Source organism: Sceloporus occidentalis, unplaced genomic scaffold (assembly GCF_023333645.1).
Source record: "Sceloporus occidentalis isolate IW3139 unplaced genomic scaffold, rSceOcc1.0.p SCAF_7, whole genome shotgun sequence".
Classification (NCBI taxonomy): domain Eukaryota; kingdom Metazoa; phylum Chordata; class Lepidosauria; order Squamata; family Phrynosomatidae; genus Sceloporus; species Sceloporus occidentalis.
Window position 1 is genome coordinate 89,100,613 of NW_028316987.1, and position 14,080 is coordinate 89,114,692.

At 42.3% G+C, this 14,080-nt stretch overlaps 1 protein-coding gene across 1 annotated transcript in view; it reads left to right on the forward strand.

Annotated features, from left to right (window-relative positions):
• The first annotated feature begins 1,499 nt into the window (after positions 1-1,499).
• Positions 1,500-14,080, forward strand: part of RHEB (Ras homolog, mTORC1 binding) — a 45,313-nt gene continuing 32,732 nt past the window's right edge. The window contains exon 1 of the mRNA XM_089533623.1: positions 1,500-1,880. Within this exon, the coding sequence (XP_089389749.1) occupies positions 1,829-1,880 (52 nt within the window). The 5' untranslated portion in view covers positions 1,500-1,828. The remainder of the gene's footprint in view (positions 1,881-14,080) is intronic.

Sequence of the window (14,080 nt, forward strand, 5' to 3'; positions counted from 1 at the left end):
TTCAGAGAAGCCTTCCCAGGCATTGCATAATCGTCGCTTGCTATTTGATATTCTGTTGATGCCTGTTTTATCGAACCATTTTCTGTATTGCTATGTACTTTATATGTATTAGCCTACTACCCCCACCACCTTTCCCTTCTCCTTTTATGTCATGTCTTTTTAGATTGTAAGCCTGAGGGCAGGGAACCGTCTAATTAAAAAGATTGTATGTACAGCGCTGTGTACATTTACAGCGCTTTATAAATAAAGGTTAATAATAACAATAATAATGGTCCCACAACAAACTACAATTCCCAGGATTCCCTAGCACTGAGCCAGGAGAGTTAAAGCAGTCACAAACTGGATTATTTCTGCAGTGTTTTGGACCTTCGTTATTAAAAATGCTCAAGGTCCAATCCATACTGCAGAAATAATCCAGTTTGAGACCGCTTTAACTGCCCTGGCTCAGTGCTAGGGAATCCTGGGAATTGTAGTTTTGTGAGAAAGGGCTCTGGTGCCACAATGAACTACCTGAGGAAGTACGCTTAAGTCTAAGAAAGCTAGACTTAAGAGGGAGTCAGGGGCGCTGAGAGAGAGAGAGAGAGAGAGAGAGAGGGGCTTCCTGAGGGCTCTCTCTGATTGGCTGAAAGCTGTGAGTGTGTGAGACTCCAAAGGGTGGGTTGCTCTGTAGCCTCGCTCTCAGAGTCAGGTCTGGAGCCGAAATGGCCAAAGTCACCCAAAATGCACGGAAATAGAGCCAGGCACCAAAATCACACGGAAAGCTCTGAAAAGTCCCCGTTTCCGTGTGAAAGTCACCACATTGGCAACCCTTCTTCTTTGATCGCAAAATGGACATGAAATAGCTCTGAAGGTGACAATCTCCCAGGGCCGAAGGGGAGGAGCCATACAGCCCAATCAAGGGCTATATGGCTCCGCTTCAACTGCCCCTGGCGCAGTGCTAGGGGACCCTGGGAGTTGTAGTTCATTGTAGCACAAGAGTTCTGACAGAGAAGTCTAAATGTCTCTCAAAAACTACAGTTCCCAGAATCCCTTAGCACTAAGCCAGGGCAGTTAAAGCGGTCTCGACGCGGATTACTCCTGCAATGCGACTAGGACCCTAAAGAACTATCCCATACAAGAGTAGACTGAGCTAAGCTTTCGCTCCGGCCTTAACCCAAGAGGACTCTAACCACCTCCTCACCCCGCCCTCTCCCCTTCCCACCAATCACAAACATACATCCTCCCAAGCCCCGCCCCCTCTTTCCTGTCCATCCCGATTTCACCCAATAGACAGCGAGCGGGAGGAGGAGGGGGAGGAGCCAAAAAAACCAGCAGCGCTGTGGGAACCGTCAATCACCGCCTTCCAATGGGCGCTTGCGGTGACGTCACGGAAGAGGAGGCGGGGAGGGGGCGGGGCCCATTTTCGGAGCGGAGGGGGAATGACGCAGCGAAATTTTCCTCGAGCGGCCGGCTTCGTGACGTAAGCACGCAAAGCGGAACGAAAGAGTGGGAGGAGGGAGTGGGGAACATCGGTGCGCATGCGCCACGGAGAGCGAGAGAGAGACGTTTGTGGTGGTCACGTGAGAGGGAGGAAAAACGGCCGTCGCCACACAGCGTCCCGTCCTTCCTTCCTTCCTTCCTTCCTTCCGTCAGTGGCTCATGCTCCGCCGCCGCCGCCGCCTTTCCCTGCCGCACCTGCCCCGGCCCAGCCCCGCCTGAGGAGGCCCCAAAGCGGAGGAGCACGAGCCCCGGCCCTTCCTTCGTCCTCCTCCTCGTCTCCTTTTTCGGTCGTTGCGCGGCGCCGAGAGGCCGGAGCCCTTGATGTGGTTCGGGGCCCAGCGGGGACAAGATGCCGCCCTCCAAGTCCCGTAAGATCGCCATCCTGGGATACAGGAGCGTCGGTGAGTCAAGGGATCGTGGCCCGGTTTCACGCCTTGCCTGGCTCTCTGCTATGGCATTCTGGGAGTTGGAGTCTGTTGTGGGAGCGGAGCGGAGCGGAGCTTAAGGAAGGAAGGCCCCACAACACACTCCAACTCCCAGAATGCCATAGCAGAGAGCCAGGCTCCTCCCTTGGAGGGCTTTAATCAGAGGCTGGAGTTCCTGCATGGCAACTGGATCAGGGCCCTTTTCGGGGTCTCTTCCAACTCTAGCAGCCTGTGATTTGACCCTACGAAGAAAGAAGCTGGGAGCACGAGCCTTCGTAGACCTGAGCCTAAAAGAGGGCTTTTCGTAGACCAGACCAGACCAGCCTGCGGAAAGGGCTTCCGTAAACCTGAGCTTAAAAAGGGCTCTCTTGGTAGATTTGAGCCCGAGAGTGTGAGCCTAGATCGACTTGAACCTATGAAGGAAGAGGCTGGGAGTATAGCCCTTCGTAGACTTGAGAGTACAAAGCGGGCTTTCGCTAGACCTGAGCCTATGAGGGCGAGTCTTCATAGGCTTGAGCCTACCTTGACTTCTGCCTATAAAGAAAGAAGCTGGGAGCATAAACTGAAGCATTAACGACCACGAAGTGGGCTTTTGGTAGACTTGGGCCTAAGAGCATGTGCTTCCTTAGCCCTGTGTTTCCATAGACTTGAGCCTATGATGAAGGAAGGGGGGAGCATGAGCTTCCATAGAGCTGAGCCTGTGAAGTGGGCTTTTCATAGACTTGAGCCTATGAAGAAAAGTGGGGAGTATGAGCTTTTGGGGACTTGAGCCTAATAGGTTCTGCTAAATAGGCTCAAGTCTGGGAAAGCTCATGCTCCGCACTACTTCCTTCCTGGGAGCCTCCAAGGAAGAGGTCTTTTCTTCTCCCGGGGTGAAAACCCTTGGCTTATAATGCTCTTTCCCTAGAGACGGCGGAATACGTTCTCTGCAGCTCTTGAGGCCAGTTTTGCAAGAGACCAACAAGGCACTGGGGCCGAGGGGTCTTTTTGGTTTGTCTTTTTGCACTTCCCGCCTCTGGCTGGGGTTTAAATCCGATTTAAAACTGGCTCCCTTTGGCTTCCTGGCTCCCAGGAGCAGGCTTCTCGCCTCAGAGGGATGCAGAAAGTGCTGTCCTGGCTGGATCCAGCTCCTCAGAGAGAGATGGGCCTGAGCTTTCACTTGATGATAATAATAAATAGGTGAAAGGTGGCTTCAAGATAATGCGCTCAGGCTCCCTGTTACATCACCTCTTTGCTATGACAAATCCCCAGGAACACCTAGTCAAGGCCTTTGCTCTCCTACGCTGAAGGTACTATTTTAAGTGGAACAACCATTACAAATTTGTAAGGAATTGATGGTCTGTTGGGTGGTTTCGCTACAGAAACAGAAGCAATGTGTCACTGAAGCCATTGCCCAGCCTTCCTGGATCAGTCCCATGGGACAATGTTTGGGTTAAATTTGGATGTGAGTTCAGATCTCATCTAGGCCTCACTGCTACGGTTTATCTTACTCTCGGCCTTGCCTTTCTAATAGTTCTAAAGATGGATGACAGTTTGTTCTCCATTGTGTTTTTTAGACAAGCTAATGTGAGTAAGATTCTGTCAGGCATTGATAGTTTCCCTTTGAGATGCAGAGGCCCAGGAAAAACCCTTCAAATGAACTTGTTCAGAAGGATCACGTTTCTCCCCCCTAATAATCCTAATGTTTGTGCTCCAGTTTAGAGTCTGTTGCGCACCGACTATCTGCTGGAGATCAGGCAGATTTGTTGCTAGGCTGGATATGTTGCCATATACCAACTTCGTGGAAATTATTTCCCTCTTATTGAAATGGAGATTTAGTCCCAGTTCCTTGAGGCTGTTGCTGTGTCTGCTATTTTATTCCACCTCTTTCCTTGAGAATGATCTATAGATCATCTTTACACAAAAAGACTGCTTTGGGGTGTAAAGCTAATCCAACCACAATTTTCCCAATTCACTAGTACAGTTGGCCTTCCCATTTGTGGCTTTGACTAATATGTTCTCTCTAGGAATCTAGGTCCTCCAGCATGGCTCCTATGCTTCACCAGAAATTGACCATCAAGTCGCACTGGAGGACATAGAGATTCCTAGAGAGGTGTTCTCTCAGCTGATAAAAAATAGTGTGTGTGTTTTGCACTTGCACACAGGAGTCCTGCACCCCTCACCCCAGCAAATGCGGAGGGCCCACTGTAGTTCTTTGAAACGTCTCATAAAAGCACAATTAATATTTCTAAAAGGCGCTGACTTCATAGCAGTGTTAAAATCATTTTATGACACCTTAAAATGGATTAGAGTGGACAGTCTCAAGATCTGTCATCTTGACCTTGCCTAAATCAAAGACGTTCAAAGCTTTCAAAATGTAGTACAAGGAGAGTGCCATTGCATATTACTTTTTGTTGATGTTTGGGTGTAAGCAAACCAAATGAGCAGCCAATCCTAACCTATAAACTAGAAAATGCTTTTTGTACCATTTGGCAGTAAAATGGGAACTTCTTTGGGACATGGAAAGAGGCACGTCTCTGAAAGATGCTTCCTCCTTTCTCTGTTAGCACTTTGCAAATCAGCTTTAACAATTGTGAGATGAGAGAAGCTTTTCTTATTCAGCTTCCTTCAACATTGAGCATTCTCCGATTTCTCAATGGGTGTGTTGGCAAGACCTAGTTTCTCTGGGTGTAATGGCAGGATAGTAAACATAGAGTAAAGGGTGTGTTCTTTTATTGGCTACTGTATATAATTGTGCCTGGCTGAGCAAGTGGTGAAACATGCATGTTAAAGTGCATTTGCCTAAATTATTCTCCAGGGATGGTTCCATAAATGTGACCATAAAGTTGCTGCTAGCGAGTCGCAGAGTTCTTCAGCTGTTTGCATTTGTAGATGAGCATGAACTGGGAGACTTGTTTCCTGAATCCTCAGAAGACTCAGCAGCAGCAACAGAAATGGCAAGCTGCTTAATAACTAGTAAAAAATGGAGTCCTCTTCTTTCAGAAACATGGGGTACATCAAATAGAGTTTAGGAAATATAACACGGAACCATTCATCATACATTCTAGTCTGTAGGTGTATAGCCACAAAATGAAGTGCAAATGGTATTTATGTAGGGTTGCCATAAGCCGGCTGGGGGCAGGACAATCCCGGGTTTTGACCACTAGGGGGCGTCCCTGCACGGTTTCCTCCTTGTCCCGGGTGGATGAGGTTGCCTTTGCTGGGCTAATGAGGAGGACTTCCTCCTCCTCAGGCTGGGTCCTCCAGGCCTGAGCCTGTGAGGGCTGGCAGGGGGCGGGGCTGTTCCAGCCCCAGTCTGCCCCCATTGGCCAGCCAGACTCAGGAGGAGGAGTTCCTCCTCTGTTGGGCTGGGCTGCAGCCAGAGGGGAAAGGAAAGGGCCATTTCCTTTGCCCTTTTTTGGTGCCAGGGAGGAGGAGGAGGAGGATGAAGAGGAGGAGAAGGAGAAGGAGGAAGTACTGTATGTGTTTTTTAAACTGTATTTTTTAAACTGTATTTTTTAAAGTGCATTTTTAAGCTGTATTTTTTAAACTGTATTTTTTAAAGTACATTTTAAGCTGTATTTTTTAAACTGTATTTTTAAAGTACATTTTAAGCTGTATTTTTAAACTGTATTTTTAAAGTGCATTTTAAAGTGTCTTTTCTGTGTATTTTAATGCTTTTAATGCTAACAATTCTCCCTTGCTTCGACAATGATAGTGTGGTGATGATGTGATTTGAGTCAACCTCTGAAGTTGAGAGAGTGTCACCTTCCAAAGTGTGTTTTTGGTGTATTTTTTGTGCTTTTAATGCTAACAAGTCTCCCTTGTTGTGACAATGATGGTGATGATGATGATGGTGATATTGATATCAGCAAGCCTCTCAGGCATGGCCAATGTTAGCTGCTCTGATTTTTACAAACTCATGTGCAGTGAAAAAAAATCAAAGTCCCTTGACTAAGTACACACTTCTGAGAAGTAGAGTTGGTGCAAGAAACCTGAAACGGCAAATCCACTTCTTGTGAAACCACCTTGACATGTTCAATATGCATAGCCATGTTAAACCATGCTAAGTGTTAAACTCAAGGGGTTTGATTATGGAATAAGCCTCTGAACTATGCAAGAGGCCATGTTAAGTAAAGCCACGGGAAGTGTCCAAATGTGCTGTTGTGTGTGTTTTGGAATGGAGGGGGGTGGTTTGGGCAGAAAAGGAAGTCCATTTCTGCCATCTGACTAGGAATAATGCCCAAATGTCCTCCATTTTGATCATGCCTAAGAAACATGCATTTATATTAACATTTTTAAAAAGCATCAATTTTTTCCGCATGTCCTCCATTTTTTATAAAATGTGCCCTACATTTGAAAAGGTTGTCCTACATTTGTCCCGGTTTGGAGGTCCTGACTTATGGCAACCCTATATTTATGTATATGTAGTGTACAAAATATATTTGTAAAGTAGTTGTGACTGACTGTACTTCCCATTAAATATATATTTACTTTATGATGAAATTTGGTTTGCATCCATATGCCATAACTCTTATGAATGCTCAGTGAAATTCCCCTAGTAGATAGATAATTTGACCATGATGTTTGCCACCTACCTTTTTGCTTGTGACATGTAGCAAATGCTCCTAGACACCCACCAAATACTAATGTCTGCCAAAGCTGACTTGTTATATGGATGCCTGACTTGATGATTTAAAGTTAAAGTGGAATGGTGCTGAAATGCTGTGTTTCTGCTTTCTCTCTTTTGCCCTTAAGGGCTCAAAGACCTTTAAACACTTAAACATGGCATTCTTTACATATTTTTTCTGTTGTAAACAAGAGTGATGTTAAAAAGCAAGGCAAAATGGAGAATAGCTTCAAAGTTCAGCCAAGTATGTAAACAAACTGAGCAGCAGCATTCAAAATATAAATGATGTGAACCGTGCCATAGTGTGTATTCTAAAATTGGGTTATTTTCAACTGAAGTAAGAAGGAAGCCCAAAGTTGAGCTGCTGTTGGTGTTCTTTCCCAGTATGTTTTCTGGGTGCTTAATCTACAGTTGGGTTTATCGCAGAACATGGAGAGAAAAGAGTTACTGAAATAGGTACTTCTTGGAAGTTTTTTCCCCTCACTTTTAAAACATAATTGTTTTTAAGGGACTCAATTGAAACTGCATATGATATTATTTTAGAGTACGTTTGATTTATTTTAGTGATTCCCAAAATGTCTGGAAACCAGGAATATTTGGTTTATAGGTTTGTGATAAACCTATTAAACATAATGAGCAAAGTATATGAAGCAGTGCTTTCATATCAGCCCAGCTAAGAGATACTGTATTGTTATTGATACAGGTTGAGTATCCTTTATCTGGAAATCTGAAATCCACAGTGCTCCAAAATCTTAAACTTTTTGAATGTCGGCATGGCACTTGAAGGCTTTGGTATTGGAATATTTTGGATTTTGTAATACACTGTATGTGTAGCATATTACATTATTTGTACTTTATTTGCAAGGCTGGAGTGAGACGCAAGGCTGAAGAGAGATGCAAGGATCTGTGAAATAGTGGGAGGTGTGGATTTGTGCCAAGTACTGCCCTTAGATTCCCGCCATTTTACAGATTCTTGAATCTCTCCAGCCTCACAAATATAGTACAATTATGTACTAGGCTACCTGTATTCCAAAATACTGTAAAATAAAAAAAATCCAACTCCTTAATACATCTGATAAGGAAAACTTGGTCTCTATTCAAAAATCCATCAGTGATACCTTTATTGGCCAACTGAAATACACAATAACTTGTTGCAAGCTTTCGGAGCTCCATGGGCTTCTTCATCAGGCAAGATGTTACAAACCAAACGAGAAGAAGAAGAAAGAAAGAAAAAACAATTGGAGATGTTAGATGCCTGAATGTTGTTTCAGTCCTTAGTAGAGATGGTATGTTGGGGAGGCTATATTTTGTGCTTCAAACACATTTGAATTGTTGCAGGAAAACAATTTGCAGCAAGTTGTATTGAGGATGGAGTAAGCTTGTTTTCTGCAGCTCCAGAGTCAGATCCGTAGCAATTGATTCAAATTAAAGGAAAAGTGATTCCATCTCAAGGTTAGAAAGAACATCCTGACAGTAAGATGTTCAGCTAATATTTTATTTTTGTATTTATTTCTAAAACAACTCATAGGTGAAATCTTTCTGCCATTGTAAATGTCTGCTCAATGCAGAAACTTAACTGCATGTTCAAATAGTTGCCAATTTCATTCAGTATGTTTTTTGGTGAGGAGGAAATCTTGAATGGTGCAGTAGACTAATAGAACTGGTTACCATAGCAATTCCCTTTCCCTTCTCTTACAAGCTCTAGTGGGATGCAGAGGAAGTCTAGGTGAGGTAGTAGAGTGAATTTAATGCGAAACTGACAGATTTCTCTTGTGCTGTAACATTCAAAATCCCTTCAAATGCTTTCTTACTGTAAAAGAGGCACGTCCTAAAACCTTCTAACATGCCTGGTTCACATTCTTTCTAGTTGTCATTTATCCCCAGCCAAAGGTTGAAGAAACCTGAATGGAAGAACCCAAATGTAGCTTCTTCATGCAAAATTTGGCTAACCGGATAATCACCAGTAGTCTGTTGCTGGACACAGGAATTTGTGCTTTCCCATTCAGGTTTTAAAGGCTGAGAAGGCCAAGAGATTTCAGGGAATGGAAGGTAGCTTTTTAAATATGAGGATCAAGCTAGATTGACTTTTAGACAAACAAATAAAGTTCCTGACAAACAAGTTTTCAGATCATTTAATTCCTTGGACAGTATGAAAAGATTAGAATCCTGCAACCTTTGCTTGTTTAGTGATAGGACACCTGCTTGAACATTGATCTGAAAATGGTTCATATAACTCTGAAGGAGGCAGGCCCCTTCTGCAAAGCTCTTTAGAAATACAGTGAAGATTCTTCTATAAAAGGATTAAAATGTGCTGAGACTTTCATTCTGGCATTCTGAATTAGAATTGGGAAATTGGGGGGAATGGAGTTGCTCCATGAATGAAGAATCTGTATCTTCAAATCTCATTTGAATTTCTAAGCCTCTCTCATTTTTTATAACCATTGGAGGTTTTTAAAGGCTGGTTTATACTAACGTTGCATTGAATGCAATAGCTGAGTAGGAGATTTTTTTATTGTTTTAATAATGTGGATTCACTCATAAGCATCAAGGGGGGGAGGTTTGTAGGATGGATGGATAGATAGGTAGATAGGGGGATGGATGGATATTATGGGCACAGACCAGCATAAGAGTATATAGAGAAGATTATACTACTACAACAATTCATTAATGTAATACAGAGGCCCAGCAAGTTCACAACATAAAAGATAAATTAAGAGCACAAGGAACAATGGATCAACTCACATAGGCAGAGCTTACGTCAGACATTTTTCAAATCTTTAATAAGGTAACTGAACTAGCTGCTCAGGCACAGCTAAAAACAATACTTTGTCATGGGGAGGAGGTTATACTGAGTTTGCATGCTGCTGGAGTCCAGCTCTTGCTGTTAAGCAGGATGGCTGCTCCTGAATAGTAGTCTAAAATGTCATCTTTAATTAAAGTGTCGTCTTATATGTGGCTGTCTAGTGGCAAATTTTTACTGCAGTGAGCTTGTTAGTGAAGCGGTAAGCACTAGAGGCAGTATGCTTGCCTGTAATATCAAGCCATGGGAAGGGTTGTTTAAGGACACTGTGCTAGAATTAACTCATGAGTTGCCTGTTTCATATTTCTTGGTTTTTCTGCTCCTATTCTCAGCAGGGCTGATAACATATTTATGTAGGATACCATGTTCAAATAACAAATCCCTTCTAGTCTTGCTGTCTTTATATAAAGATCAGTTTTTTAGGCATAATGCATGAGTACAAATATAGACTCTGATGTAATTAAAATCATGGCTCCTTGTGTCGTGGAAGCTTCAAATGTTTCAGGCTCCTACAGTGAAAGTATGTGACAGATTGGTGGAATAAAAGTGCTTTAGCTCTCTTTGTCAGATTGTCTTGAAGTCATTTCTTTTGTGTAGTCATTTCTTTTGTGTACCTTTACACTAAAGAGTGAAATGAAAGCTGTATCACTTCTTCAGGACAACCTTAAACATTGTGACCCAGATGTCTGGCTCTAATCTGCATATTTTATTGTATGTGTTTCATTGCACAACTTTTTTATGTTGTAACATAAAGGAGGGAGGTGGATGTGGAGGGGGAAAGGAATTTGTGTAGCCTTGGCTGGTAAATATATTGCAACTTGGCCAAAATGCAGTTTGTGATGCATCTCATGTGAGGATGAAAATAATGGTTGTCTCTGAACTTGCATTCTGCTAGTATGCAACAGATCTTACTAGTTAAGGGGCTGCAGTTTAGTTTGTTCATTGTTATTTATTTATTTAATATCCTTCTTTTTTCCTGAGGACCCAGCACAGCTCACAACATTAATTATAACAAAATAGATCTATAAGCCAGTCACAATAGTACAAAGGGGTTAAAAACAACTTGAGCGCAACTACAAAGAACACCTCTCTAGATTATCTTGCTCTTTGAACATGGAGCATATTTGAATAGTCAAAAGAGAGTGCTGATTCATCATAAAGGCTGAGATGGAACACAGAAGATAAAGCAGCCTTTGTGGTGAAGTTCTTTGAACTGACAGGACTGGTAATTTTCAGACTCCTTGAACTAGGGTCTAAAAAGATCTGCTTATTGAAATCGTGGCTTACAGTTATTATTATTTACTATCAGCAGTTTCCACTTTCTATCCACATGCATAAAACGTGGACAAAGCACTTGTAGGAACATCCCTGCCAAATGACAAGCTACTTAATAGGAGGGTCCCTCCCCTTTCCAAAAGCAGTTTGTGGCATGCTGTATAGGAACACTAAAAAAGTAGACATGCCTTTAAAAAGAAGGATTTTGTCAGCATACTTTATCCATATTGTTACCACATTTGACCTAGTCAGAGTTTGAAAAAAAAATCTTCTCTCCACTTTGTAAAAAATGCAGTTTTGTCAAAACTTGTGCCCTGAAGTCTCTGAGCTACCAGAGACAACCCTTCATAATGAGCGGATGGAGGACTTGCACTCTGGTCTGAATACGATTTACAGTTGGCCCTCCATATCCACGGATTTATTATCAGTAGATTCAAGCATCCATGGCTTGAAAATGTTTTTAAAACATTCCAAAAAGCAAACCTTGATTTTGCCATTTTATATAAGGGACACCATTTTATTTCCCCATTGCATATAATGGGATTTGAACATCCATGGATTTTGGTATCCATGGGGAATCCTGGAACCAAACCCCAGTGGTTACCAGAGGCCCATTGTACTTCAAGGATAGTCATTTTCTCCAGATTTGAAGCTGGTTTGCAGTGTAGTCTCTTATGAGGGCTTTACAGTATTTTTTGTACGTAGGGGTTGGATCCAGAGTAAGTTCATTTAATATTTATTTATTTAATTAATTTATGTCTTGTCTTTTTCCCAAGGTAAGTTTCAAGGCTATTCATCATACATTCAGATCAGTAGCAGGGAAGAAAAAGTTAAAGGATATGGGGAAATCAAATAAAAACTTTGTATGGCACAGAAGCACTTTCCAAAGCTAGATGTCCATGTTAAATTTTCTCTCTCAACCTTTAAGTAGCTAACCTTTACTTTTCTGTGAGGTAAACTCTTTATTGCATACTCAACAACTCTTGTAACCTGTAAGGATTAAAAATAAGAAAGAGCAGTAAAAAGTGCTGTTCCGAATGAACTTCTGGCCTCTGTCTTAGCTTTTCTGCTTGCAGACCCCTTTTTTGTGTTCTGTTGTTTCCTTATTGTAATAATTTCATGCAGCATATCTCTCAGAAGAACAGAAGAGAAATCTAAGACCTCATGTTTGTGGAATAATGATAAAAGACGAGTATACTCTCTTTCTTAGTTTGGTGGTGGATTATAACTGACAGAAAGAGGTTTGCTGGAGGCAAAGCTGTCTTAGCATATACAACTCTATGGAGTTATGGATGATCTTGTTAGTCTGTGGATAATCTTGTCCAGAGTAGTAGACTTTCAAAGTAGAGTTATAGTAGAAATACTCATAGTGGACTTGTGAAGAGGCACAATGAGAATAAAACAAGGATGAAAGAATTAATCACTTGCAGATAAACTTTCACAAAATAATATCTAGTGATAATGAATAATTTCTGATCTTATTATACTATTAGTGGTGTGGTACCTTAACCCCAAACATTCTGTGTGTGTTGCCTATATTCCCACAGTATGTATTGTATAAGGATTTAGCACATGTGGGGAAGGGGTTGCTTACTACAGTGGTCCTTCCACATTTGCTGGGATTAGGGACTCAAAACTGCCATGAAAGTGGAAAAACTTTAAACAAACACCACTGTTTTTATACCTGAGAGAGCACCTCTCTAGGTCCTCCAGTGCAACTCTGTGGTCCACACCCATTGGAAGTTGACAGTAGAATCATGCAGGAGGACCTCCAAATGCCTAGAGAAGTGTTTTCCCTAGCAATTGCTAGGTCCTCCATTGCGACTCTATGGTCAACCTCTGGCAGAGTTGTGCTGGAGAACCTAGAGATGCCTAGAGAGAACATATAAATCCAATCTGAGAATAATTAAATCTGCAAAAGTCAAAGCCACAAACGTGGAGGGCTGACTGTACTTACACAAGGGACAGCAACAGAATGGTATGCTGTCCCATCTGCTGCTCTCTGTGTTGCCATGCCTTTGCAGGTACCTAATCTGATCCTTTAAACTTGGAAAAGTCAATTTTGTGCTTCTGACTTGTAACTCTTTGACAAGTAAAGAGAGAATGCAGAGATTTTAGAGGTGATTAGAATTACTTTCTAAAATTCAGCATCGCAGAGTAGAGTAATGCAGAACTTTAAAAAAATATTTTTTTCCAATAATATGTGGGAGCGAGATTGAAAGAAAGGGTTTCCTTATGATCACTGAAGACTGAAGCTAAAAGACCATTAAGTATAACTTGGAGTGTAGTGGAGTCTCCTTCCTTAGAGGTCTTTAAACAGAGGCTGGATGGCCATCTGTCGGGATGCGTTGATTAAGAATTCCTGCATGGCAAGGGGTTGGACTGGATGGCCCTTGTGGTCTCTTCCAACTCTACGATTCAATTATTCTAACATCGGGATAGTTTCTGCATTGAAATAGATTCTGCAGCAACTTTTTCAAATTTAGAAATATCTCATATGTGGTTGCTGTCAGTGTGTGAGAGGGGCAGAGAGCAAGACAAGAATGGTGCCCAAATGACTGCCATTTCCCTCCCCTCTTTCTTCTTCATGTATGTTCTTCCTGAAAGGTGACTTGGGGAGAAAAAGAGGCCATAAGAAAATTAGGCCTCCAATGCAGATTGGAAAAAGGAAAACACCCACAGGGTGCCATCTCTCCCCCTGCTCTGCTGCCTATATAAGTACCGTATGTTTCAGACTGAAAGCTGTTTACCCCAAAGCTGTTCCATGTAGAAATATGTCTTTTATTTGACCTTTCTGTGCTGTTGTTGACAAAACATTGGAATCTTATCTAAGAGTTAATACTTTCTGTTGAATTTTAGATGCTATAAATTTTATAACTTCAAATCTCTAAGTTAGCAATATCTAACCTGTGCCTCCCTTTCAGATACCGTACGTGCATTCCCTAGTATGCTCTGGCCATGACTACCTTCATGCCAGTTTCATACAAATGACTCTGTCCTTTCTGCTGTCTGTAACAGGGTTGCTGGGAGAGGCAACAGAGAGCCTTTTTCTCCCTCTTCCCAAGAGATCCTCATTCATATTGCTCTTTATTATGTTACTGACATGAGATGGAGAGGCAGCTCTTCACTCCCAGTAAGGAAAAAAGAACATTGCGGGGAGTGCACACATACATAACTTGTCTATAGCTCTGATCTTTCATCAGAGGAGTCTTTCGGCGCCAAGATGCAGCCCTGCTCTAAACTAGTAGCTGAATCAGAATAAAATGCTTAGTGTATAGGATTGGAAGTGATCCCAACAGTCATCTAGTGCAGCCCCTGGCATAGAGCAGGAATTGCACAGTTAAAGCATGCCTGACAGATGGCCATCCAACCTCTGTTTTAAAAACCTCCCAACAGAAAAAAAGCCCATACTCTGCAGAGTAGTCTCTTTCACTACTGAACCACTCCTACTGTTCAGTTGAAATCTCTGTTCTTGTAATTATAACTTCTCAC